The sequence below is a fragment of the Microcaecilia unicolor genome, chromosome 3, assembly GCF_901765095.1.
Source record: "Microcaecilia unicolor chromosome 3, aMicUni1.1, whole genome shotgun sequence".
Classification (NCBI taxonomy): Eukaryota; Metazoa; Chordata; class Amphibia; order Gymnophiona; family Siphonopidae; genus Microcaecilia; species Microcaecilia unicolor.
In genome coordinates this window covers 250,711,951-250,739,146 of record NC_044033.1, presented here as the reverse complement: position 1 = coordinate 250,739,146, position 27,196 = coordinate 250,711,951, and the positions used below count along the sequence as shown (strand labels likewise).

The 27,196-nt window shown below is 46.0% G+C and overlaps 1 protein-coding gene across 1 annotated transcript; it reads right to left on the bottom strand.

Annotated features, from left to right (window-relative positions):
- Positions 1 to 794: 794 nt before the first annotated feature.
- On the bottom strand, positions 795 to 24,922 carry ZNF784 (zinc finger protein 784). Its single transcript, XM_030194960.1, has 4 exons — positions 24,365 to 24,922; positions 9,643 to 11,282; positions 4,827 to 4,997; positions 795 to 3,386 (listed from the first exon to the last, which is right to left on the bottom strand). The coding sequence occupies exons 2-4, from the start codon at positions 11,233 to 11,235 to the stop codon at positions 1,164 to 1,166; spliced, it is 3,987 nt and encodes a 1,328-aa protein (XP_030050820.1). The 5' UTR covers positions 11,236 to 11,282; positions 24,365 to 24,922; the 3' UTR covers positions 795 to 1,163.
- Between the last annotated feature and the right edge of the window lie 2,274 nt (positions 24,923 to 27,196).

The window sequence follows — 27,196 nt, the reverse complement described above, 5'->3', positions numbered from 1 at the left end:
GCTCAAGTCCCCTTCATGTATCATATCTGTAACTCGCACACAACGGCACTGCCTTCACTCACTACTCCCAGTTTCTCCAGATCAGAAAAGAGTTACATTGAAGGAACAAACTTTGGCGTGATTCCTGAAGCCGGTGCTGAATATCAACGGAAACCTTACATGTGAACAAGGCGAAGGGGATAAGGCAAATTAAAATGGATTCAACTAGGGTTGCACAGAATTTTCGTATTTGATTCGGCACCAAATAGTGCCCCGAATACATTATTTGTATAGAAACATGACGGCAGATAAAGGCCATATGACCCGTCTAGTCTGCCCATCCTCTGTAACCCCTAATTCTTCCTGTTCCTGATCCCACATGCTTACCACATGCCTTTTTAAACTCTGGAACAGTCCTCAACTCCACCACCTCCACCGGGAGGCCATTCCAGGCCTCCACCACCCTTTCTGTGAAATAGTACTTCCTTAGGTTACTCATAAGCCTATTCCCTCTTAACTTTGTCATATTCCCCCTTATTCCAGAGCTTTCCTTCATTTGAAAAAAGCTCTCTTCCTGTACATAAATGCCCTTGAGATATTTAAACGTTTCTATCATGTCTCCTCTCTCCCTCCTCTCTTCCAGTGTATACATGTTGAGGTTCATAAGCCTGTCCCTATAATTTTTGCATTCAAGACTGCTTACTAATTTCATAGCTGCCCTCTGGACCGACTCCATCCTGTAATAGTGATTTAAATACGAATAATCCAGGACTCTACTGTGCTAAATCCTCCTGAAATAAACATTTGATCTCTGATTTCACGTTGCTTCTTTTATTATTTGTTATGTTACAGCTCAATGTCCATTTTTCGTATTCAGCCAAATAATTTTCGGTACAGCTCTAGATTCAACCCTTCCTCTATGATTATGCACCATTATCTATTGCCTTCAAACTGTTATAATTCTCCTCGTTGTAGTGGTGACACTTTTCATTAAAAGAGGTCATCCTGTATACTTCATAAATCCCCACCTAACTATCAACATTTCTCTACAATTTAGCAAACTTCATCCCAACTTCCTTCTGCAGAATAGGTGATCTATCACCACCACACAAAATATAGAGTCTTCTCTAAAATTTGCCAGAAAAGGCTTAGTATGTTCCACCCTATGGGTATCGAAAGGGTCCTCAGCCAACAGATTCATGGATGGACCTCAGGTGTTGTTTGAGCTGGTGCTTCTCCTGGAACATCTTGCCACAGAAGACACAATGGTGTGGCCGTTCGCCGGAGTGGACACGCTTGTGTTTGGAGAAGTTGGAGGAGTCGTTGAATCTTTTGTGGCACACATCACACTGGAAGGGCTTCTCACCTGTGTGGATGCGCTGGTGGGTGGAGAGAGCAGAAGACTGGGTGAAATTCTTACCGCACACCCCACAATGGAAGGGCCTCTCTCCCGTGTGGACCCGTAGGTGCTCTTTCAAGTCACTCGCCCTCTTGAAGCGCTTGGAGCATACAAAGCAGATGTAGGGTTTCCCCTCTGTGCAACTCGGCTGAGGTATGAAAAGGTCTTTCAGTTTCCTTGTGATCTTACTGGCTTCTGAACACTCCAAAGTCTTTTGGGTCACTGATCTCGCCTCTGGCACATTTCTGGATATAGCGTAGGTTTTCTTGGCATCTACCAGGTTCTCTTGGCTGCTACAGCTCTGTTCCAAGGTGTTGATGGATCCTTCTTTACCACCAATCGTTGGGTTGCCAGGAAGGCGATATAAAACTCTTTTAATGTTCTGACAGCTTGAGGTTTCTCTTATGGAAGTGTCTTGTACATGGGACATCATCTTTTCTTTAACCTGAACCCAGCATTTGGCTTGCTCTCTTTGGACAGATGTGTACTGAAAACTCTTATTAGCTGTAGGCCAGTTTGTATCTTCATGGCTATAACTCTGCTCCACTAGGCCACGTTGGACAGGAGGATATGGACCGCTGCCATTTTCTTGCCTTTTTGGCTGTTGCCCAAGGTGACCTAAGATGTCCATGGATGCATACGTCCAGTCTTCCACTGAGTTACCACACTGCAGATCTTCCTTAACTTCTAGATACCCAGTGCCATTGTAGAATGGTGTGTCCCAGGATCTCCATGCTGGTCTCCTTCCCTGATAATGTCTTTTGTCTCTTGCAAGCCACTTGGGAAACACTCCATTGTGTGGCACAGAGACCACGTCACAACTAGCGATGTCTCTGTGTCCTGGAGTTGAAAGTGTCTTCAACCCTGTTCCATCACCACCATTCAGCAGTGTGCCACTAGGACTTGGAGCTTGTCGCTTGAGAGAAGAAAAAGCGGCATCTACTAGGTGTGACCCGTAGTTTTTGCTACGGAGGGGCTGCTTCTGTTGTGGAACCTCCACCTCTGTTTCTTCCTTGATTTTCTGGTTCAATAGAACCTTCTGGAACAGGTGAATGCGTTGGTGCTTCTTGAAGTTGGAGCAGTTGTTGAACGTTTTGCCGCACGTGTCACAGTGGAAGGGCTTCTCCCCGGTGTGGATCCGCACGTGGCCCGTCAGCACTGAGGACTGGGTAAAGCTCTTGCCACACGTGCTGCATCGGTATGGACGCTCCCCAGTGTGGATCCGTTCGTGATCCCTCAAGTCTGAAGAACGCTTAAAGCCTTTTCTACAGAAGGAGCAGATGTGGGGCTTCTCTGCTGGACAGGCCTCCTTCGATATCTTCCTTGTCTTTATCTCTTCCTGGCTGTGCAGTTTTCGATGCTCCACAAAACTTGAGGCATCCTTGAAGACCTTCCCACAGGCTCCGCACCGGTACGGCCGCTGTCCAGTGTGGGTGCGCAGATGGGTGGCCAGCGATGACGCCTGCGTGAAGGCACTGGTACAGTGTCTGCAACGATAAGGTCGCTCCCTTGTATGTACGTTGTAGTGGTCCTTCAGGTTGGACGTGCACTGGAACTTCCGGCCACAGACTTGGCACCGGAGGCGACTCTGAGCGATGTGGGCTTGCTCGTGAAACATCAACTCTGAGACATAGCGGAAGGCTGCCAGGCAGAAGGCGCAACGAAACTCACCACTGCCGCTGGCAGAGATAGGAGAGACCGGCCAGTCTCCGGCTTCAGCCAGTTCCCCCTTCACCTTCACCACCTGGATCTCAATGACCTCCTCCGTCTCCTGGCCATTGGCGTGCAATTGCCCCGAGTCTGGTGGCCCCGCAGTGTCCTCCTGAGAAGTGTACAGTTCAGCACTGTCTTCAGGGCCTCTGGAATACATTTGGACTCTTGCATCCTTACCCTTGTAGCTGTCTTTGTCTTGCATACTATGGTCACTGACCGATGGTGTTCTGTCCACCCAAGACTGCCCAAGGAGCTCAGATGAAGAAAAGACCACTTCAAGGACCACATCTGTTTCCTAAGGAACAAAGAAAGAACACAAATAAGTTGATTGGTAGGGCTGGAGCATTCTACGCATCTGTGAATAAGGAGGGGAAATTGGGGTTGTGCTGGTGAAAGCTTTTTATAATGGGAATGGGATGAGTCCTCTAAAAAACCAGGGTTACCAATAATATCCATATTTCCACACCCATATTAACCATAACTTTTAATAAACTTGCAAGGAAGCTTTTCATACTGTTTTTAACTTGTGCAAATTATAACACTCCGTACAAACGTATACTACTCTGTTCTTTCAAATACTCTTACATATAAAGTATCACATACCATGTAAAATTTGTTTATCTTGTTGGCAGACAGGATGGACCGTACAGGTCTTTATCTGCTGTCACTTACTATGTTACTTTGATAGGCTATGATCTACTTCTGCTATTGCACTTGAGTTGGGCCTTCTACTTATTGCCCCTGCTTTTCCCCTCTCCTTCCCCTCAGCAGTTCCTGTATCTCTGGTTATTACATAGTAACATAGTAGATGACGGCAGAAAAAGACCCGCATGGTCCATCCAGTCTGCCCAACAAGATAAACTCATATGTGCTAGTTTTTGTGTATACCTTACCTTGATTTGTACCTGTCCTTTTCAGGGCACAGACCGTGTAAGTCTGCCCAGCACTATCCCCGCCTACCAACCACCGGCTCTGGGACCCCTGCTTTTCCTCTCCAGCCCCTCAGCAGTTCCTGTATCTCTTGTTATTGCCCCTGCTTCCCCCCCCCCCCCCCCCCCCCCCCGCCTGTCCTGCCATCCCTCAGCATCTATTTCTTTGCTTAAGGTGCAGTCTGCTGTTGTTAAACATCAAAGCAGATTAAGCTATGGACTGCTTTCTTACTCAGAGCTTGTCCAGGGAAGCCACAGTATTATCAAACAAAAAAATCCTCACTGGGCAATATCAGAAAAGAAATTATAGAGACTGTCTATAGTCCATAAAATAAATAAATAAAACAAAAATTTGCAACAGCCAGAGGTCTGGAGAGCTCTCCTTTCCCTATCCCCTTCCCCATTGGGAAACCAAGTTTCTTTGATTCAATTCAAGCACATCCGAATATGGAAATCAAATACTTGCACAGATTTACAAAGGGAGACCGGAAAGCAAACTGCAGCAGTTGAAATTTAAATAGGGATCTGGATCTATACACAAAGAGCAGGGCAGCAGATCTAACGGCCTCCTGATCCCTCCACCTCCATGCATTTAGGGATTTTACAAGCTCCCAGGCTGCAGAGAGGACTCCCCTCCCCCCCACCCAGGCTTCCCTAACCAGAACCAGCACCACCACCAGTGCCTACAGATATTTCATGCAATAGAAGCACAGCTTTGTCTCCTCCTCCTCTGCTCCCCCACCCAAAACAAGGCCACAAAAGCCCCCCCCCCCCTCTGCTCCCAGTCCCTGCCCATGCACACTCACCCCTTCCTTTACCTGGCCCAGTCTCCCCAGCTTGCAATGGGCGGGGGGGGGGGAGGAAGGGCCCCCACCTCTTTGTTCCTGGGGAGGGATCTCTGTGCTCCCAACCCCCCTTTGTCCTGGGGACTCCCACAGCAGCAGGGAAACTTTCAGCAAAGTGGAGGGCAGCGGCTCCTTTGTAAGGGCTCAGCCATCTTTCGGAGCTGCCCACTTCTCCCCGGCCAACCCATGCACGCCCAGTCTCTAACCTCCCCTTTAAGAAGGGGAAAGCTGAATCTGTCTGCAGACAAAAAATGTCAGGCCTGCTGCTGCATTTCCTAGGGAAATCATTCCAGCTTGGCCGGAGGATTCCCCCCCACCCCCCAGTGTCAGAGCTGCCCAGTGATCCAGTTCCAGGCAAGAATCCTGCCTGGAAGCCAGGCCTGGTTGCATTTGAACTCGCATCCCAAAGTAGCGTGGGATTTGTAGTCCCTGATTTAAATCACTGCTGCAGATCTTAGAATAACATAGTAGACCTGCAGTACTTTTTTGTTGTTGTTTTTTTAAGTTCACATAATTTTATTGTATTTTTTACAACAAATTTTTAGAAAAATACAATATAAACAATACTTAACGGTATGAAACAAGATAAACAATAAGAAAAAAAAACAGCAAATGTGACCAAAAAAAGAGACTTGAATAAAGAGATTTAGGGGCACCTTTTCTAGTGAGACCCCCCCCCCCCTTTTTGGACACCTCCACTGTTGTTTGTTTTTTTTTAATGTGCAATACCCCTGGAGGATAGTTCTGTTTTTTTTGGCAAGATAATAATCATTACAATGAGATGATGGGAAATGTCATGCAAGTATTGTTACAGAGAACAAATCAATATATAGAATCAAAAATTAAAAAAAGGGTTTTATGAATACAAATAGTACTTCTGTAGAAATGAAATTTCAACTGAAAAAGAAATGCCCATGGAGTGAAGATACAAATTGGAAAGAGACATGCTGTACTGATTTCAATGGACAGGATCAGGCACTACAAATCCCACACTGCTTTGGGATGTAACTTCAAAACCTGGACTGGTCAAAAAGTCTCCAGCCTGCAACTAGGTAACTTGGCATCTCCGCACCCACCCCAGTGCTTTCTGGGATTTGTAGTTTTCACCAGTTGCGTACCAAGGGGGGGCGGTCTGCCCTGGGTGCACGCCACTGGGGAGGGTGCCGCGGCGCGCGCCTGCTCCTCCGAGTTCGCTAAGCTTCGTTCGTTCGCTGCAGCTCCCTCTGCCCCGGAACAGGTTACTTCCTGTTCCGGGGCAGAGGGAGCTGCAGCGAACGAAGTTTAGCAAACTCGGAGCAGGCGTGCGCCGCGGCACCCCCCCCCCAGCGGCGTGCACCCGGGAGGGGGGTGTCATTTCGCCAGAGGGGGGAGAGGTGTCATCTAGCGGGGGGTGCGCTGCATCGGCGCTCCGCCCCGGGTGCCATCCAGGCCAGGAACGCCACTGGTTTTCACTGATGTTATGGACTCCCCCATGTACTTCTGGGAACTAAGCTGCAGTAAAAATGAGGACTTGGTGTGCTTTGGCACGGTTTTTTTTCCATGTGCTAAGGCCATTTTTTGTATTTTTGTTAATTAATGGTCTTGCGCTAATGTTTATTGCTTATCAGAATCGTTTTTCAGCACACCTTGTAAGGTCTCCACCACCAGGAGACTCTTGGAAAAGTCTCCTGCACCGGGAGACTGTGGAGTCCCTCGGCCCTTTAGCTGCGCTGTGTGCTGTAATCCACTGCTAAAGCGCACACGGCAATCCACAAGGTCAGATCATTATACTTTATTGTAATCCCTTTGTGTCAACGGCTCCTCCAAAGGTAGTTCCCACCACAGCCTTTCTCAAGAAGCATAGCAGTTCAACAGCATAGTATTCAAAACAAAACCAAAAAAAATCCAAAAGGTTCCAAAATCTAGCAGTTCATATAAAGCAGTTATGCAAAGCAATTCTTCAAACAAAGTAGCTCAAAAAGGGCACAAACTCTCAGCAGTTCATGTATAGCAGGTATGCAAAGTAATTCTCCAAACAGGGTAGCTCCAGAAAGGGTTCACACCCTCCCCAGCAGTTCATGTGAGCAGTTATGCGAAACAATTCCCCAAACAAAGCAGTTCAGAAAGGATTCAAACTCCCAGCAGTTCATATATAGCAGTTTCCTCTCTCCCTTTCAAAAGAAATCAACCTACGGAGATTGGCAAGGGTCCCTCCCCAACCAGGCCAGCATTATACCCTGACCACCACCCGCATGACCCTTCCGTGGTAAACCTGTTCTCTCAGCTCCCCTTGTGGGATAGCCACCTTTTCCCTTCTTCTACCAGGCTCTCCTCCCGAGCAGCCCTCTGCTGTTTCACCTCCTTTCCTTCCAGTTTAGTCAGAGCAGCAATCTCCATCGGCTCCCCCTGCTCTAGTTCTGCCTCCTTTTCTTCCCCTTGCCAGTCCATAGGTTCCTCCCCACACCCATTGCTCAGCTGCTCTCCATTTCCTTGATTGGGCAGGTTCAGAACTCCTTCCCTCATCCTGGCTCTCTGGGACAGGTTTTTCCAACTCCCTTCTCTTGCCCTTCTCCTGACCTCCTCTGGGGGCTGTTGGGGATTGAAGTCCCTGTTTCTACCATGGGACCTACTCAGGGACTGCTGGGAATTGTAGTCTCTTCCTTTTCTCCATTCCCCCAGGGGAAAAGACTCCTTCCTTTCTCTACCCAGTCTCCCTCCCTCGAGACTCCTTGTTCCTTCATGTGTCTTCATTCTCCCTCTCGCCCTCATATTCCTCACAACCTGTAAAAAAAAAATGTGTTATTTATTTTTGCTGAAAACAGACGTGTGGCAAAATGAAAATTGTCATGGGTCCATTTTGGGTCTGAGACCTTAGCGCCAGCCGTTGACCTAGCGGTAAGGTCTCACACGGTAACCAGGCAGTAATGGTGTACACGCGTAAAATGCCGATTACCGCCTGCGTGCCAGAAAATAAAAATATTTTTTGGTGTGCCTAGTGGACGCGCGTCAAAAATGAAATTACCGCAAGGGTCACGCGGTAGCCGTGTAACTCAAAATTGACACGCATTGGGCACGCATAGGCGCATATGCGGCTTTCCAAGAGTCACAAAGAGCTGAACAGGTAAACCAAAAAGAGCAGGTGACATAGATCGTCTTTTACTAAGGCGCACTCACGTTTTTAGTGCGTGCCAAAATTGTGGGCCCCCTAAACGTTAGACACGCCCATAGGAATGCATTGGCCTCCCCCCTCCCAAAAAAAAAAATTAACTTATTTTTTAAATGCATGGATTATTGCCTGCTAATTTGGCAGTTATCACAGGACACCTGAGCCTTTCCATTGGTCTATGGGGGGAGCACAGGCAACTTGGAAAGCTCTTCCATTGGTCTATGAAGGGAGAGAAGGCAGTTGGGAGAGTTCTTCTCCACCACCGCCAACTCCAGGCTCCGCCCTTTCTGCCTCGCTTCACCCCACGCGTGGTAGAAACTCCCCGAGCCCATACACCAGGCCCCCTCCCTGCCCATCTTCAAATCTCTGCTTAAAGCCCACCTCTTCAATCCTAACCTCTACACCTCTACCCAGGAAATCTAGACTGTCCAACTTGACATTTCGTTCTTTAGATTGTAAGCTCCTTTGAGCAGGGACCGTCCTTCTTTGTTTATTTTGTACAGCGCTGCGTAACCCTAGTAGCGCTCTAGAAATGTTAAGTAGTAGTAGTAGTGGTCAATGGGTGAAGCACAGGCAACTGGGAAAGCTCTTCCATTGGTCTATGGAGGGAACACAGGCAGTTGGGAGAGTTCTTCCATTGGTCAATGGGTGAAGTACACGCAACTGGGAAAGCTCTTCCATTGGTCTGTGGGGGGAACACAGGCAGCTGGGCGAGCTCTTCCATTGGTCTACTGGGGGAGCACATGCAGCTGGGATTGCTCATCTATTGGTCAGAGACTGTGGAAGACAACACTAGTTCCTGGGAGAGTAGGCCTACTGCTCAGAAAATATAGGCAAGATCACTGACAACTGGGAACGTTCTTTTATTCACAGATTGCGGAAGGGTGTACAGGCATCTGTAATAATGTTTCTATTGCCTGAGGGTACGGAAAGTAGTTCAAGCAACTAGGAGAACTATACAACAGAGTAGAAAGTGTGGGATGGAGTACAAACATCTCATAGCTCTGCTAAACAGATTGTGGAAGGGAATGCATACAACTAAGACATGTCTTCTGCTAATCAGAGGATGTGAACGAGCCTGGGCTCTCATACTGGACAGAACCTCTGATTCTGCCATTCGTGCACTCAGAAATTGGAGCTTCTATCACTGTGAGAGATGAACCCAGTTGCTAGGTTATAGAAATGAGGCCTGTTGGTTTTACGTTGTGCAAATATAATCAGAGACAAAATTCACCAAGAAAAACAGCAAAGTTTATTGATTTTTCTACAGATAAACAGGACCAAGTTCTTTAGAGGGAAAGGAAAGATGGTGGGGGGGGGGGGGGGGGAGTACAGAGGATGGTAAAAGGAGACAGACAAGAGGTGAATAACTCTTTGAAACACAAGTAACACTCCTACTCTGTAATGGAGTTCGCTGGCTTGAGTTAACGCCCCCCTTCTCCACAGTCTTAAGAGAAGGAGAAGCCAAGTGGTCCCCTCTGCCTGGTGGGAGAGGAGCTGGGACATACTTGCAGAATACACAGAAGACTGTTGAACGATATCTTCCGTGATCCTCTAATGTTCCTCTTTTAAATTAATATTCAGTGTGATAGAAAAATAGAAAAAAAAGACATCAGTATTCCATAAAGGTCAAAGGTCTTCGGGATGAAGAGACGCACTCTCCTCTGTTGGGGAAACCGGTGCGTCAAGGTGCTTACGACGGACATGACGTTGGAGTGTGTTGCGTTCGCCAAAACGCATGTGGCAGACAGCACACTGGTAGGGCCGCTCCCCCGTGTGCACTCGCTGGTGATGGGCTAGCTCTCCTGCATCACGGAAGCTACGCTGGCAGATGGGGCAGCGGTGGGGCTTGCTGCCTGCATGGGTGTACTTGTGGCGTTCCAGGTGAGAAGTGCGCTTGAAGGCCTTGCCACATGCCTGGCAGACGTGTGGCTTCTGCTCCGAGTGAGTGATGCTATGCCGTTGCAAATAGGATAGGTATGCAAAAACGCGGGAGCACACAGGGCAACTGTACAACTTCCTGGGTGCTACCCGTGTTTCCATCAAGTGGCTGCCCACCTCTGTCCCTGATTCTACTGCCTTCCTGTCCAAAGGCTTTGACTGGCGTACAAACACAGTATAGGGCAGCCCCTTGCTGTCAATGAGTAAGAACTTCCCAGATTGTTCCCCACATTCAGGAATTATTGGGGTCTCAGCAGTGGGTCTTGAATTTTCTACTACAATTATATCTCCCTGGTCTCCGCTGTCCCGTTGAGATTTTTCTCTGTAGAGTTTGGTGGACTGCATTCCCCCTGTCTTTTGACCAATAAAACTTAGGTTACCAGTGCTCCCCCTTTTAGTTGTGCCCTGGCTCCCGGACGATTTGTTCTCCTGTGACATTTCAGAGGAGTCCCCATGAGTTGAATGGACCATGCCGTCCTTTCTCAACAGAAAGGTCTGCCTATTAACTTGGAAACTCTGGTAGGCCTCACCTGCAGAAACCCATATTTTTTTGGCATTTTGGACTGCCAGTTTGCTCTCAGCGCGATGAAAGGTGCTTCCTAAAGAGATAGCAGGATTTTTTGACCCACTTTGTTGGCCACCACCTTCTACAAAGAGACCTGACTGGCTCGCAGCAGAATAGCCATTAAAGGTTTTCAGCAGGGCAGGATGTCGGGAGATAGGAGGTGGATCATTGATAGCACCAGCTTTGGCTTCTAACCCCAGCACAACAGAAGATGGCAGGGCACGTGAATTTGTTTTTTGGGGCAGATATCGGCATGTTGGGGTTCTGATCTGACCTGGCCAGCGTGTCACTTCCACGTTTTGAGTCCTTCCAAAAACTGGTCCTTTGGTAACATGTCTATCCTGGTCATATTTAGAAAAGTCCACCTTTCCTCTTTGTGCTGGGGTATCAGGGCTTTTTGCAGGCCGTTTTCTTGTACCACTAGCAGGGCAGGACAGGACACCAATGTGTTCTAATCCTGACTTCTTTGCACCCCAGTTTTGGCTAACCCCACAGAATGTCGTGTATCTGGCTTGCGCCGGTATGCCATTTGGTTTCTCAGAGACCTCCACCACATTCATACGGGTCATAGAATCTGAAGTCACCTTTGCTGTCATGTCGCTGTCTGGCTCCACTTTTGAGCTCTCTGGGTCAAGCACTGTGCTCTTACCAACTGCAAGTCTGTAATCCAATCCAACCCCCACGCCTTGGCTCTCCTGTTCCTGGCTGTCAAAATCCATTCAGTAGGGCCAGAAAACCCCTGGTGTTTTCTGAACGTTCAATGCACCTAGAATTTATAAACAAATAGAAATATTTTATTTAATGAGGGAAAAAAATAGAAGTGCTTTTTCTAGAAATACCTGATCTGTGTTTACCTCTTCCTTTAACAGTAACACTTTTGAATAAGCGGTCAGCCTCAGGAGTTGCCCCCTTCCTTCTCCCCAAACTTCCCAACCCCAAAAGTGTAACATTTCTTTCTCTTCTCCCTTTGAAAGATTCAAGGTGGTAGGTGGATCTCCAGGGGCACTCCCCCAAACAGACTTCCGATGGCACCAGCACCTATTTTTCACATGATCTGTCGTGTTTAAAATACGCACTGGCGCCGTTAGTGGTTCGCTCTCCACTCCCCCCATGCCCTCAACCTGGCTACTCTTCTGGCTAGGTTCTCTACTGAGATCCTGATTCTGCAGTCACGATTTGTTTCTTTCAAAATGAATGTTCTTGGGGTCCATCCTAGCTTTTAGAGCAGCCTGCCTAGGGTGGCTGCTTAATGCTTCACCTAAAATCACCTAACTATGCAGAATGGTTTAATGGCCTATTTAAGGAGAGAAGCATGAAATTATCATACCCGAGAACCTCACTCAAATATTTCAGTATGTTTTGAAAATCTAAGCTAAGTGAAAGAAAGACCAAATTCCACAATGTCAACACAGCAGGGCAAAGGAGTAGAACCAGCCTGGAGAGGTAGTAAGAACACAAGAATTTACAGAAAGTGACCCAAGATGATTGTGTTTTGACGAGATGTGCCTGCGTCAGGGGTCAAGAGACACTACTGCATTTTCAAATATCTCCAACATTTGAGAAACTTTGGAGATCAATGGATGGCATCTCTCCTATGAAGTTGTTAATGGTGAATTTAAACATACAGATTTTCTATTCTGGTATCCAGGCTGGTTCCACTCCTTTGTTCTCTTGAAAATATAGGCGTCAGCTTTGTCTTTTTGGTCTCGTCTGCTCCTCCCCCCTTCTGTTCCATTCCTCCCTCCAACCTCTGTCACCCCCTTTCCAGTCCTCCAACTTTCCCTCTTAACGTGGCGCCCATAATGGCAGCTCCTTGGCCTGACTCCGACTGCAGCTCTCACATTGGCTGCAGCATCTCCCCATCTCCAGCGGCTGATCCCCAGTCCCTGTGGTGGTTTATCAGCCTTAGCCCCTTCTAAAATGGTAGCCCCAGGGGTAGCACCTTGATTATAGAGACTGAACTGTGGCACTAGCTCTTCAGAACCAGGCCTCAGCGATGGCTCACTGGGCCAAGCAGCGGTCCCTCCACCCCAGTGGCTGCTCTCCAGCCTTGGAAGTGGTCCTGGGCATAGGCAACAAATTTTAAGCACCAGGATGACCTGATGGCTGTGATCTATGTATTTATTTATTGATTGCATTTGTATCCCACATTTTCCCACACATTTGTAGGCTCAATGTGGCTTACATTGCTCCGTCATGGGGTCGCCACGAAAGAATAGCACATACATTTATAATTTCATAAGAATATGGGAAACATAGTATATAAAAGCATCATGTATAAAGATATCAATGTCGGAATCAACAGGTAAACACGGCAATGTATTAATGATCAAATGATGGATCGTTATGGTATATTCTTTTATGTTTCAACTGTTTTTATTAATGACAGAACAAAGGTAATACAAAACCTCTTTAACACAGTGAGTACAATACAATGCTATAACCCTTCTGGTTTCTACTCATCATTTATACCCCCACTGTATTGCAGTCATCAAACTTTAATCAAATTCCTCCCCCCCCCCCCCCTTCCCACATTTCTTCATTGGTTGGAACTTACAATACATTACATCCAACTAGTAAAAAAGGCCCGTTTCTTAATGCAATGAAACGGGCGCTAGCAATGTAATGAGTTCCTGCCATTAATGTTTCCACGGTTGTATTCTGAATATAATTGTTGTTTACATGTGTAGGATTTCTTTATATACAATATTTTTTGTGTAAACTGTGTTACAATGTGGTAAAAGTTTTCCTTGTTCAGGCCCTTCAATCAGTTTAACAATCACATCAGAAGAGCTCCTTACTCGTGTGCAGCATATAGTTGCCCATGTGAGAGACTGTGAGTGTGTTTTACAGACAGTGTAAGAGAGAGATACACAGAGTGATTTTGTGTGTGTGTGTGTGTGTGATGTGTGTGAGTGACAAAGTGATTAAATGTTTGTCTTCCCTTCCGTTCTGTGCACTTGCCTCCACTGATGTTCGTACCTCCCTGTATATGATTGTTTGTTAGAGATTCAATCCACTCCACTTCCCTCCTCCAAGTTCCGTTCTGTCTGATTGGTTCTTCGTTCCTGTGACGTCGCGTTTGTTTGCTTGGTAACTATGCAGCATTCCGTTTCCTCTACGTGAGGGCGGGGACAGTGAGAGCCAATGAAATGCTGAACTACAGACTTACGAACCCTACACTGCCACAGTGCCATAGAGTCAGCTTCAGAATGTTGGAGGTGCTTTTTATTATATAGGATAGAGATGTTATAACTATCTCCACATTATAACCATAAACATTGACCATACCTTAGATAGTATCCCCTTGAATCATGAAATCGCTCATTTGTTTGTTGCTTGTCCCCCCCTCCCTCAAACCCACCCCCCAGAGCTCCCCCTTCCCACCCCACCCCCTTCCGTCTCACCTTCCCATTCTAAGCTTACCCCTTGAACAGTGACCTCTTCCCCCCCCCCTTTATCCCCCCCCCCCCCCCATCTACCCTTCCCCCCTTCAGCTGTGTGTTCCCCCCATCTCCATCTCTCCCAAAACTCCTCTGTTCATCATGGTCTCCCTTCACTATTTCAAGTTGCCTGTGCTTCTCTAAGAAAAGGAGTTCAGCACCAAACTTCAATCTATGGGGCAGGGATTGGATATATGTATCCCAAACCAATAAGAAATATTGTTTTCGTTTGAATGTGAGTCGGGCGTATTGTGCTTCTAGTAGCATCAAGTTATGCATCCTGTTCCTCCATTGCCAGAATGAGGGAGCTAGGTCGCTGGTCCATGCCCCCAAGATAACTCTCTTGCCCAACATCCCGGCCTTCCGGATGAACCATTTGAAATGTTTAGTTTGCGGTCCAAAGTCTTCATATTGGTCCAATAATAAGGCTGTAAGTGACATCTTAATTGGTCTACCACCCAATCTTTCTAAATAGCGAAGTATATCCCCCCAAAATTTCCGAATCAGGGCACATTTCCAAAATGCATGCACAAAAGAATTTACTTCTGTTTTACATTTTTTACATAGTGGAGTATCTATTCCTACCACTTTGAAAAGTCGTTCCTGCGTAAAATAAGCTCTATGGAGCAGGTGAAAATTACATTAGTGGAGCTCCGTGCTCACCGATCCCGACGGTATTCTTCCAACTAGTTGGTTCAAGGTGAACGAATCCCATGCAATACCTAAATCCCGAGTCCATTTATTTTGCAGTTCCACTTTCCCCGGATTTATTTGAATATCTTCTAATGCTCTTTTCAGGGCGGACACCAAAACCCCTCAGTCCTGAATGGGTTAAAACAAAATTTAACAATCGCTGTCTAAGGGGGAATCGCTCATCTTTCAAATCCATGGTGCTAACATAGTGTTGTATCTGTCTACAGCCAAACATGTCCCGTCCTTCTACCTTTCCTGTCCGCAATAACACCTCCCATGTCCTAAGGTTTCCTTCCTCATCTAATAGATCCCCAACATATTGAATCCCATTCTTTGCCCATCTTTTAAAGCTCTGATTATCCATCCCTGGGGCAAACTCTACATTACCAATCAGTGGAATCAAATCTGATTGTTGTCCGTTCCCCTTCAATAAAGGTATCAAATATTTCCATGTAAGCCTCATCGATTTCAAGAGGAGACCGGGTCGCAACTCCGCAGGGACTTGTTCCCTAGAGCACTGGACCAAAGATAGTACATTCCATTTACCATATACAGCTTGTTCCAGCGCCCTAGGCGTGTATATTTGACTATCTAGCACCCAGTCCCCCAAGTGTCGCAGCAAGCATGTCCAGTTGCAACTCTGCATATCTGGTACTCCTAGTCCCCCTTGCCTCCAGGATGGTATATTCTTTTAAAGAGGTGGGTCTTCAAGGATTTCCGAAAGTTGAATTGGTCGTGAATTTTTTTCAAAGCAGTTGGTAGTGCATTCCATAGCTGCGTACTTATGTAGGAGAAGCTGGATGCATGTGTCAGTTTATATTTTAATCCTTTACAGCTGGGGAAGTGGAGATTCAAGGGTGTACGAGATGATTTTTTTTAGAGTTCCTAGGTGGTAGATCTATGAGATTTGACATATAGACTGGAGCATCTCCATGAATAATCTTGTGAATCAGGGTACAGATCTTGAACGTGATGCATTCTTTGATTGGGAGCCAATATAGTTTTTCTCTGAGGGGTGTGGCACTTTCGTATCTTGTTTTGTCAAATATCTACTGGATGTTCTTTCATTTTGTACTGTTAGATTAGAAGAAAATAAATCATTGATTTTCTATGCGGAAGGGCCGTTGCTCTGGAACGCTTTACCTACTGAATCATAGGCTACTATTAAATCTGACTTATTTTTCAAATTATTGGAAGACTTATTTGTTTAAACAGACATTTGGAAGGAGATGATTTAAATTAAAAGTGCTGTACTTTGATTTTGAAGATGCATCATTGCAGCAGTGGGTTGTTTGTAGAGAAAAGATTTTGCACTCTTTAAGTTCAGGGTCGTGGTAAGGAGATGCTTACTGTGGCTTTTTTTTTTTTAATTTATTGTCTTTATTAGAAAGCAACCAACACAAGAAATACACAACTTTACGGGGAGATCCGATTAAAGGGGAGTGCTTGGAAAATCTTTGGTTGTTGGTGGGAAAACATCCTAGGCCCATATCGATCATATATAAGTATATAAGAGGATGGAAATGGACTAAGCATAAGTTTATGCGGGCTTGGGAAAGGGATTTGGGGAAGACTTTTACTGATGAGGAATGGGAAAGGATTTGGGGGGGTGTGCAAGCGAGTTCAGTATGTGTGCTAATTCAGGAAAATGCATACAAAATAATTACTCGGTGGTATTATACGCCGGATAGACTTCATAAAATGTTTCCTTTGGTATCTGACATATGTTGGAGATGCGGGGAGGTACGGGGGTCGTTTTTGCATGTATGGTGGGAATGTGAGGGATTATTGTCTGTGTGGGAGTCGGTGGTGGGGGTGCTTTCTGCATTGCTTCAGGTGCCTATACCTTTGTCTCCCCAAGTTTGCTTACTAGGGCTTAGCCCGATTAAGTTGGAGTGGTGGCGGGAGAGGATGTTCCGGTGGGGATTAGCGGCAATGAAGTGTTTGATTGCAGCCTCTTGGAAATCTTCTCTTCCGCCTAGCATGGATCAATGGAAGGAGAAGGTGAGGTATTTATTTTTCTTGGAGAGACAAACAGCTGTACGAAGGGATTGCTTTTGGATCCATCAAAGAGGGTGGAAACTGATGGAGGGCAAGTTGTTATCATTGGCTTAAGGGGTAAGGGGGTGGGGGGGGGAGTAGGGGGAGGGGGTTAAGGGGGTTGTGGTGTATTGCAACCGGTTAGATGAGCAGGAGCAAGTGGTTGAGGGATATCTTTATATAGGAGTTTGGGATTCTTTAATATAAAAAAAAAAAAAATTTTTGTTTGTTTGAATTGGGAAGTATTGGGGGGGGGGGAAACTAAAAAAATAAGATTGAAGTCGGGGTGGTGTTATTGTTGATGTAGGGTTATGGAGGGGTCACTTGGTGTGTTGTTTGTCCGACGGGTGAGTCGGATATTGTATTCTTTTGCTTGTTACCATGTATTGATGAGTACTTCAATAAAAAAAATTATTGAAACAAAAAAAAAGAAATACACAACTTCTCCATCACGAAGCCTAAGGCTCCGTCCGCTTCACACACCACGTTTCACTAACATTAAACCATCTCAAACTTTATGAATTAATCCCCCCTTCCCCCCCATCCCTTCCCTCCCCTCCCCCCTCCCTCAGCTCGTGTCGTCTCCCAGGAGTATCTTCAATTGAGACCACTCCTTTGCTTCTTGCTTATATTTTCCCTGCCTTTTATCTGTTAATTGTTCTAGTATAGCGAGAACCCTCAATTTTGCCTGCCAATCTAACTTTGAGGGTCCCAATGCCTTTTTCCAGTGCTTTGCAATTGTGGACTTCGCTGCCGCCAGGCTCATCCTCTTGAGCCTGAGTTGCCATTTCTGCCCCTTTTGGTTACCCCAGCCCAACAGGCACCATTTCAGGTCATAATGAAATGGAACTTCCAAAGCTTGGGTCAAGTCCCCTGTTAATGTCCTCCAAAAGATCTGTATTCTTGTGCACTCCCATCATATGTGGTAAAAAGTGCCTTTCCCTTTCCCACACCTCCAACATATGTCTGAAACCTCCAGGTACATACTTTTTATTCTGTCTGGCGTGTAGTACCACCTACTCAGAACCTTGTATGCATTTTCTTTCACCAGCACACATACCGATGCCTTCTTAGCCTCTATCCCAACCCTCTTCCATTCCGAGTCTGTGAGGCCCTGCCCCATGTCCTTCTCCCATGCCAACATGTATTGGAATTTATTTGACCTCCTCCCTCTTAAATGGCCATATATCTTTGAAATTCCCTTACCTTCTCTATCTATGGCCCCCCAAATATCTTCAAACTGCTCCTCCCTCGTAAGGTCTATCTTTGTCCATTTTTCTTTCAATATATAATGTTTAACCTGTATGTAAGCATATCCATCTTTCTCCGAAATCCCATAGTACTCTTCTATTTCCAAGAATGTCTTCAACCTCCCTTCAGTTATTAGGTCCCGGAATCTAATTAACCCCCTTTGGAACCAATCTCCATATACCCTGCTTCCCCCCCCCCCCCCCCCACCGGGAATCCTGGGTCTTGGGTCAGCCATGCATACGTTGACCTATTCCTTGTCCCCCTCAGTTTTAATTTCAATTGTCCCCACAGTGTCAGGAGGTGAGAAACAAATGGATTTAGCGTTAAACCTCCGTATGTTTGAATCGAATGGGACGCCCACAGCAGCCCCTCCAGTGTTCCCTCACAGACAAAAACTTCTTCCAGTCTGGTCACCGGGGACAAGTCTACCTTGCACCATACTGCTATTTGCCGAATCTGAGCCGCCCAATAATACCACAAGATATTTGGCATATTTCTCCCCCCTTCCTCTACTGAATGCCACATGATCTGTTTAGACAGCCGGGCCTGACGCCCCTCCCAAACAAACCTGCCCAGATCTGATTGTAACCTAGATAGCTCCCCCCTTGGGACATCTATCGGTAATGTTTGGAACAAGAAGAGCAGCCTAGGTAGAATGTTCATTTTTATTGCTGCGATCCGCCCCCACCATGACAGCCGCCTGCCACCTGTGCAAATCTCTCCGCACCTCTCGGAGTAATGGTGTATAGTTGAATGCATATAATTGATTTAAGTTCTTAGTGATTAAGATACCCAAGTACCTAAAACTCATGGTAGTCACTCTGAAGGGGAATGCCTCCTTTACACGTTCTAATTCTTCCTCCGAAATAGTGATGCCCATAAATTCAGACTTATTATAGTTTACCGAAAAGCCTGATATTTGTCCATACAAATTCAATTCTTTTACTAGGTTGGGCATCGTCAATGTTGGGGAAGAAATGTAAAACAATATATCATCCGCAAATAATGCGATTTTATGTTCATGCCCCCCTAACCGAATTCCCTTAATATACCTTGAGAGACGAATCTTCTGAGCTAGTGGTGCCGCATATAGCCCCTTTATCCACTCTATAAAGGCCCCGCCTATCCCCATTGCTCTCATCACCTCCCATAGATAGTCCCACTCCACCCGATCAAACGCTTTTTCGGCGTCTGTGGTGAATAGCGCCAATTAATCCCCCCTTCTTTGAGCCCCCCACATTATGTTCAAGGTCCTACGTATGTTATCCGCTACCTGTCTATTAGTGATAAAGCCTGACTGGTCCTCATGAATAAGGTGTGGCAGAACTTTGCTCAATCGGTCGGCCATAACTTTACCCAGAATTTTAATATCTATATTGAGCAGCGAAATAGGTCTATAAGACCCACAATTTGCTGGGTCTTTCCCTGGTTTTAATATTACCGTGATTCCCACCGCATGCATGCTTGGCGGTACTCCATTCCCCCCAAAACATGCATTTCCCACCCTCATCAGTAGTGGGGCTAGGGCATTCCCAAATATCTTATAAAACTTCCCCGTATACCCGTCTAATCCTGGCGCCTTCCCCCCTTTTAACCCTTTGATGACCCCAACTACTTCTTTTACCGTTATTACAGCTTCTAAATCCCTCCTTTGAGCCTCTGTTACCTTCTTTAGATCCAATTCTTCCAGGTAGTCCCGTACCACCCTCTGGGGGGCTTGAACTCCTTTAGTGTACAGCGTCCTATAAAATTGTACAAATTGGGCCCGTATCTCGTCATCTTGATAGACCTCCCTATCTCCCGTACCCTTGAGTTTTGCTATTGTCGTCTTGATTTGCCTTTGCCTTAACCCTCTGGCTAACAGGGTCCCCGCTTTGTTACTGAATTCAAACATTTTTTGTTGCATCATGCTTCTAGCGTATTCCATCTTTCTCACTTGTATTTTGCTCAATTCTGCTCTACTTTTCTGCAATTCTTGTAGTGATTGTGCATCCCCCTTCTCCTGATGAGCTGTTTCCAGTCTTACCAAGTTCTGTCTAATATTCATCTCCTGTGCTGCCCTTTCTCTCTTGCGTTGGGCTCCCCTCTTTATAAGATGCCCCCTAATCACTGTTTTAAGAGCGTCCCATAAGATCCCATCCGTAACTGTTCCATTATCATTATATTTTAAATATTCCCTAATGATATCTCTCACCCCCTGACACTCCTCCTCAGTATCCAGCAACGATTCATTAAGTCTCCATACTGTTTTCCTTGGAGTTCCTCCCCACCCCCTCAAGGACACCCACACCGGAGCGTGGTCTGAAATGTGCATAATGTCAATATCTGAATCCCTCATGTCTCCCCACATTGAACGACTGCACCAAATCGCGTCGATTCTAGTATAGGTCTGCTGGGCATGGGAGAAAAACGAAAATGCTTTTTGCCCTGGGTGTTGCAGCCTCCAGACGTCCACCAAGTCTAGCTCTTTCTTTAGTTTAGAAAACTTTCCTCTTATATACTGTGTGTCTCTTTCCCTTCCTTTGGAGTGATCCAACTTACTTGCCGGGAAGTTAAAGTCCCCTCCCAGCACTATTTGGGTCCCTCCAAACCGTTGCAAGTCTGAACTCAGCGATTCAAAAAAGGCCCCCTGCCCTACGTTGGGTGCATACACATTAATGATTGTAATAGCTTTATTATTTATCGTACCCTTAACTGCCAACCACTGTTCCTCCCGACCAGTACACACTTCTTGCACTTTAAATTGCAATCTTTCTTTAATATAAATTGCCAGTCCCCCTGTTTTACTACCTTTGGTATCTGCCAGTAACCAGCATTCACCTAGCCCCTTGCTTTTAATTAACAGTTCCTCCAGCTTTCTTATGTGGGTCTCCTGTAGCATAATTACATCCCAATTCAATTTACGAAGTTCCCTGAAAACAATACTCCGTTTCCCTGGGTTATTTAAACCATTAACATTCCAAACCCCAACCTGAACCTCCCCCCCTCCTGCCCCTTTCCCTCCCCCTCCCCCCCTCTTAATCCTTTCCAACCGGCCTTGATCCCTCCCAGCCAGTTAAGTCCCTGAGGAAGTGCGCCCCGCCAGAGATCACCTCTTTAAGTGTCACCCCTTCCACTTTCCCCCCTCCCGTGATTACCCTCCCATTTCCTTATTTAGGTCTAATATCTGTATCCCCAAACCTCACATTTTCCCTCTAAATACAACCCTCATGCAGTGTTGAAATCATATGAAATTACACAAGAGCAACCCGTTCTCCAGTTCCATGTCCAGATCAGGTCACTGTCGACTGGGACCCTCTCCTCTCTCTTTCCACTCTTTTCCAGCCGGATCTCTATCTGGGGGACCCTCCATTCCTTTGTGAGTGTCTTGTAACTTCCTCATTCGGTAGATCCGAGCACCCCATCTCTTTCAGTATATTCCAGGCTCCCTCGGGCGTCTGGAGTCATCGAGTCTTGTCTCCCACTGTGATCAGTAGTCCAAACGGAAATAACCATCGGTATCTCAGGCCAGCCTTTTGGAGGTACTGCGTGACCTCTTTAAACTCTCTCCGTCTCTGTAATGTCTTTCCTGCTAGGTCCTGGAAAACCTTTGGTTGGCAATTATTCCAGGACCACTCACCCTTGGTTCTGGCTTTTCTCCAAATCTCTTCCTTAATGTTGTAATCGTGGAAGCAAGCAATTATGTCTCTGGGTTGCCCCCCCCCTCCCCCCTCTGTGGGCCTAGGCTTCGATGTGCTCTGTCCACTTTTATTCTTGTCATATTTGGGTTGTCTTTTCCTTCATTGTTTGGCCCCAAAAGAGACTCACACGACCTTGGTTGCATCTTTAAACTTCTCTTCTTCGGGGATCCCTTTAAAGCGTAAGTTGCAGCGGCGAGACCTGTTTTCTAGATCTTCCATCTGCGTTTCCAGGTCTGTTCTCAACTGTTTTTCTTTTTTAAGCGCCACCTGCAAGCTCCGCACATCCATCTCCATGTTGTCGACCTTCTCCTCCGTTTCTGCCATGCGGTTGCCAATCTCCTTCATCTCCTCGTGCAGTTCTCCTACCGCCGTTTCAATACTTCGTCTGGTGGCTATCATCTCAGCTTTCAGTTCTTTGAACCACCGAGCCACATCCAGCTTGCCCGCTTCACCTTCGGGGACATTAAGCTCCTCAGGATCCAGCTCCGAGTCCGAGTCTCCGGGCGCCATCTTTGTTCCTCGCGCCACCGCTCGTGATCCTGCACTTTTCCCTGTCCCCGGGTTCTCCGCGGCGAATTTAAATTTTGCGAGTCTCTTCCTTGCTGCCATTCTCTCGCCTTTATTTTCCCGTTTAAATGCTCATATATCACTGTTTTTTCCGAGGGGAAAAACCGCTAAATTGCTCTAGCCTATGCAGAGCTTCGCTATCAAGCGGCCATCTCTGTTCGCTGACGTCACTTCCCTCTACTGTGGCATTTTTAAGTACAGTAAAGTCTTGACTATCCAACCTAAATGGGACTGACCTGTTGTTGGATAAATGAAAAGTCGGATAATACAGAAAACAATGGTAACCCCATAAACAACGCAGAAAAAAAGGCAGTAAAATCAGGGTCCCGGGTTCGGAAAACGGAAAGAGAAGCTGGATGACATCACTGGAGGTCTGTCGGATATGCCAGATAGTCAGATCAATGAAGGTCGGATAATCAAGACTGTACTATATTTTAATTCATTCTTTATGTTATGTTGTTGGTTATAATGTTTTGGGCTTTTTTTTTTTAGTTCAAATCTTTTTTATACATTTTTTAAAGTAACAAAACATGTATACAAAATAATGTTTCATCAGAGAAATACATTATATACTCAAATGACTAGAACTATAAAATAATAATTATCAGAAAAAAACAACAACAGTAATTTAAAATAAAAAGGAAATGCTATTTAAGAGTTTTCTGTGACTATCAAAGGATATGAGTAGATATAAGACACTGGTTGCCTTGAACCTTTATATATCCATACATAGAATGTCAACGTGATTATAACTCTTGTTTTAAATATGTATCTGAAGGTTTCCTTGTCCGAAGAATGGCCTGTAGGTTATTTGGGTTTTTTCCGGCAGATTTTAATTCAAATTTAGATATCATACATAAGAATGTAGCATCTAACATGTTTGCATTTTTCCAGTTTGCCTAAAATCATCTGCAGGGTGTGAGACTGGGGCCTTCACAGTCCTAAATCATTTTGGGCCTCAGAACATCATGGGTGCATCAATAATTCTGCATCTCCAGGAAGTGGGGGGGGGGGGGGGGAGCCACAATGTTATCGGGCTATCATCAACAAGAAAGATTGATAAGCACCGCCATAAGATCGGAAAATCCTTTTTTTTTTTGCTGTTGGGGCAGGCGAAAGGGTAGATTTTAAACTCACTTTCGCCCCACCCCACCCCTCCCTCACCACGATCCTCTAAGGCTGGAACTCCTAACCTGACCAAACTGCACTCCAACCCACATGCCACCTCTCTCTGTGCCGGCCTATCTGAATGGGCAGAACAGGAAACAAACATTAGTTTTTAATAACCAGATAGTAATTCACCTCTGAGGTGGCTGTTTGTTTGTTTGTTTTTTTCAATCAATGTACAATTAATCTATGCCTTCTGTTGCCAGAGGATGGAAAGTTTTTGGACAAGTTTCTGGAGGCTTCTTCCAGGAACAATTAGCCAGACAGGTGTGGGAGTGAGTGACGGGGAACAGGCCCCCATTAGGATCAGCTAGGTTCCCAACGGGCCACTGTGGGAACCAGTACACTAGGCTCAATGGGCCAACAGTCTAATACACCAGAGTTCTAAACCCAGTCCCTGGTACACACCTGGGTTTCAGGATAACCGCAATGAATATGCATGAAACAGATTTGCACAGAATGGAAGTAGTGCATGCAAATTTATCTAATGCATATTTATTGTGGATATCCTGAAAACCTGACTGGCTAGGTGTGTTCCCAGGACATTCTTATGACGTAATAATAAATCCACAAACCCCTTTTGGGCAAAAGGAATGGTGCTGAGTGAAAATCATTCTTCTGCAAAGCCCTCTGGGCAAAAGTTGCCATGAAGGGCATAGCCATGCACTGTCAGGGTCACACACACATGCAACAAACCCATGCACACAAACCATAAGCAATGCAACACGTTACATGGTGCAAGAGCGGCTTTGCAGCCTGTGACATGCAACTTCCTTCTTGTTTTTTTTTTCCTTTTTCTTCCTTCTTGATTTCCTAATGTGCCTGTCACACATAAACCTTACCACAATATCACTCTGTATTTGCCATACCGAAATTGGCGATCGCCATCACGGTACTATGTAAGCCACATTGAGCCTGCAAATAAGTGGGAAAATTTGGGATACAAATGCAACAAATAAATAAATAAATACACTTGCAGCTCAGCTATGTCTGGTGGAGATATTTACCATTCTGTCAGTTAGCAGTCTCTTCTCCTCTGTCTCTCCGAGGGAGGGAGCTTCATCTTTCACCCTCCCCTGGGTGCAAAGTCACAGCATGTGGTGAAAAGTCTTCTATGTCCATTGCCTCCCCCTCATTTCCCTTTTAACAATGAAAAATGCAGCCAGAAACTTGATGGAAAACGTGGGGACCCCCTTCCCTTCCCCCCTCAAAAAGCTGACAATGCTGCTGTCTGGGCACCCAGTCAGGCTTAAAGCAGAGCCTGGGGAGAAAGGCTGGCATGCAGGAATCCAAAAGTTGCTCATGCCATCTTGCAGAGCTCGGGTGCCCTCCTCCCTTGCAATGGGCAGGCTTGGCTGCTTCTTTCTCGCCCCCTTTGCTCTTTTGCAAAGTGTGTGGATCTGCTGCAGCCTGGATCCTGGGGTGGGGAGAGGGGGAATGCACAGGGCCTCTCCACCCTGCTCCTTCCTGGTGGGAATTAGAGCCCCCCTTGCTTGCAGATGCAGAGGAGGGAGCTGGGCTGTGTGTCTGGGAGGCAGCAGGGGAGGGAGTGTTGCAGGGAAAAGACTCCGGCCTGAAATCGGTGTCACAGAGATGAGGGATCGGTTGCCTTTGTTAGAGTTGCAGAGCAGGCTGATCCGGTCCTGGTTTTACTCCCTCCCGTTGCACGCACGAGCTCGAACTTCTGAGCTCTCGGTCTGAGCAAGTTAAACCCCCTAAACAGACAAAGCAGAGGAAGTGAACCCCTGGGCGTGCAACATGGTCAAAACCAGGAGTGGATCTCCTTGCCCTGAAAAAAAATGGAGCCGGCCCCTTGGTAAACTCACAAAGGCACAAACAGATCCAGAAAGGGTGACGGGGATGCAGTCCTGGATTTCTGACAAGCTTAGCCCTGGTGCACGAAAGGAGGGACCTGCTACAATTGGGAGAAGCGCTGCTTTAGGATATGAGTTCAAAACGAGACCCGGCCATAAAACCTCACTCGGTTGTCTGCAGCTGACTCCAGGTCCATTGCGGGGCTAGATTTAAATAGAGATAGGCACCCACAAAGTTTAGATTTCGTTCACGCTTGTTCTTTTTCACACAGTGCACGCACATAGGACTAGATTCAGTAAATCGTGCAGAAAAAATTACGCATTGAGCGGTGTTCTATAAAGCACGGGAGTCCGACCTCAGCCCTCGCGGGTCAGGTTTTCAGGATTTCCCCATTGAATATGCATGAGATCAATTTCCATACAACGGAGGCAATGCATGCAAATAGATCTCATGTGTATTCATTGGGGAAATCCTGAAAACCCGACTGGGTTGCAGCTGATTACCAAGATTGGACACCCCTGCTACAAAGGATACCTGTACTTTATAGAATAGCATTTAAGTGCTGAATCCACATCTAACTTTCAATGCCAGCACCTAAATTAGGCGAAGATCAGGCGTATTTGGTGAGTGCACATAAGTCATAGAAACGCCCCCCAAAATATGCGTCTTAGGATTTCCGCGCGGATCGTTATAGACTATGATCTGTGCGTAAATCCCAATTAAGGCCAATTGACACCAATAATTGGTTGTTTTTTGGTGCTGATTGAATCATTAATCAATTAAGTTGCACACGTGAATTGGTAATGAACATAAGAATAGCGGTACTGGATCAGACCAATGGTCCTTCTAGCCTAGTATCCTGTTTCCAACAGTGGCCAAGCCAGGTCACAAGTACCTGACAGAAACTTGTTCAAACCTTTTTTAAACCCAGATAGCTAACCACTGTTACCACATCCTCCGGCAAAGAGTTCCAGAGCTTAACTATTCGTTGACTAAAAAAATATTTCCTCCTATTTGTTTTAAAAGTATTTCCATGTAACTTCCTCGAGTGTCCCCTAGTCTTTGTACTTTTGGAAGGAGTAAAAAATTGATTTACTTCTACTCGTTCTACACCGCTCAGGATTTTGTTGACCTCAATCATATCTCCCCTCATCCGTCTCTTTTCCAAGCTCAAGAGCCCTAACCTCTTTAGCCTTCCCTCATACGAGAGGAGTTCATCCCCTTTATCATTACAGTTGCTGTTCTTTGAACCTTATCTAATTCCACTATATCTTTTCTGAATGCAATACTCAAGGTGAGGTCGCACCACGGAGTGATACAGAGGTGTTATAGTATTCTTGCGCTTAAATGTAGGTAGTGTTGTAAAACATGTGCTTATAACTGCCAGGCACACCACCGAACCACCCATGCGCACAATGGATTTTTCACGTGCAAGTGTCAATTAACATTATTTATAGCCAATAATTGGTTGTTAATTAGCAGTTAATTATTCAATTAAGTTATGCATGCAACTGACTTATTCTATAACTTGTATGTGCAACTTTGCACACTAACTTTGCAGCCCCGAGATTTCAGCACAAGAATTTGCTCTGCGCAAATTAATTCGTTTATGAGCCAAGTAATTGCAATTAATTTACGTTAACAATCAACTATTGTGGTGAATTGGCAGTAATTGAAATTTGCACCCTATTTTAGAACCCTGCGTGCCTAATTCCCAACTGAAAAGGGGCGTGGTGAGGGTGCATTTTGCGTGCAGGGTTATAGAATAGCCCCATTTCTGCGCCAAAATGCCCGGAGTTGGGCAGCAGCATTTACACCAGTTTTCAGCTGGCGTGAATACAGGCACCTGACTTTTGGCAAAGAAATGGACTCTACACGTATCTATAGTGTGAGGAATATGAGGGCGAGAGGAAGAACGAAGGCACATGGAGGAACGAGGAGGCTCGAGAGGGAGGGAGACTGGGTAGAGAAAGAAAGAAAAAGACTACAATTCCCAGCAGCCCCTGAGAAGGTCCCCTGGTAGA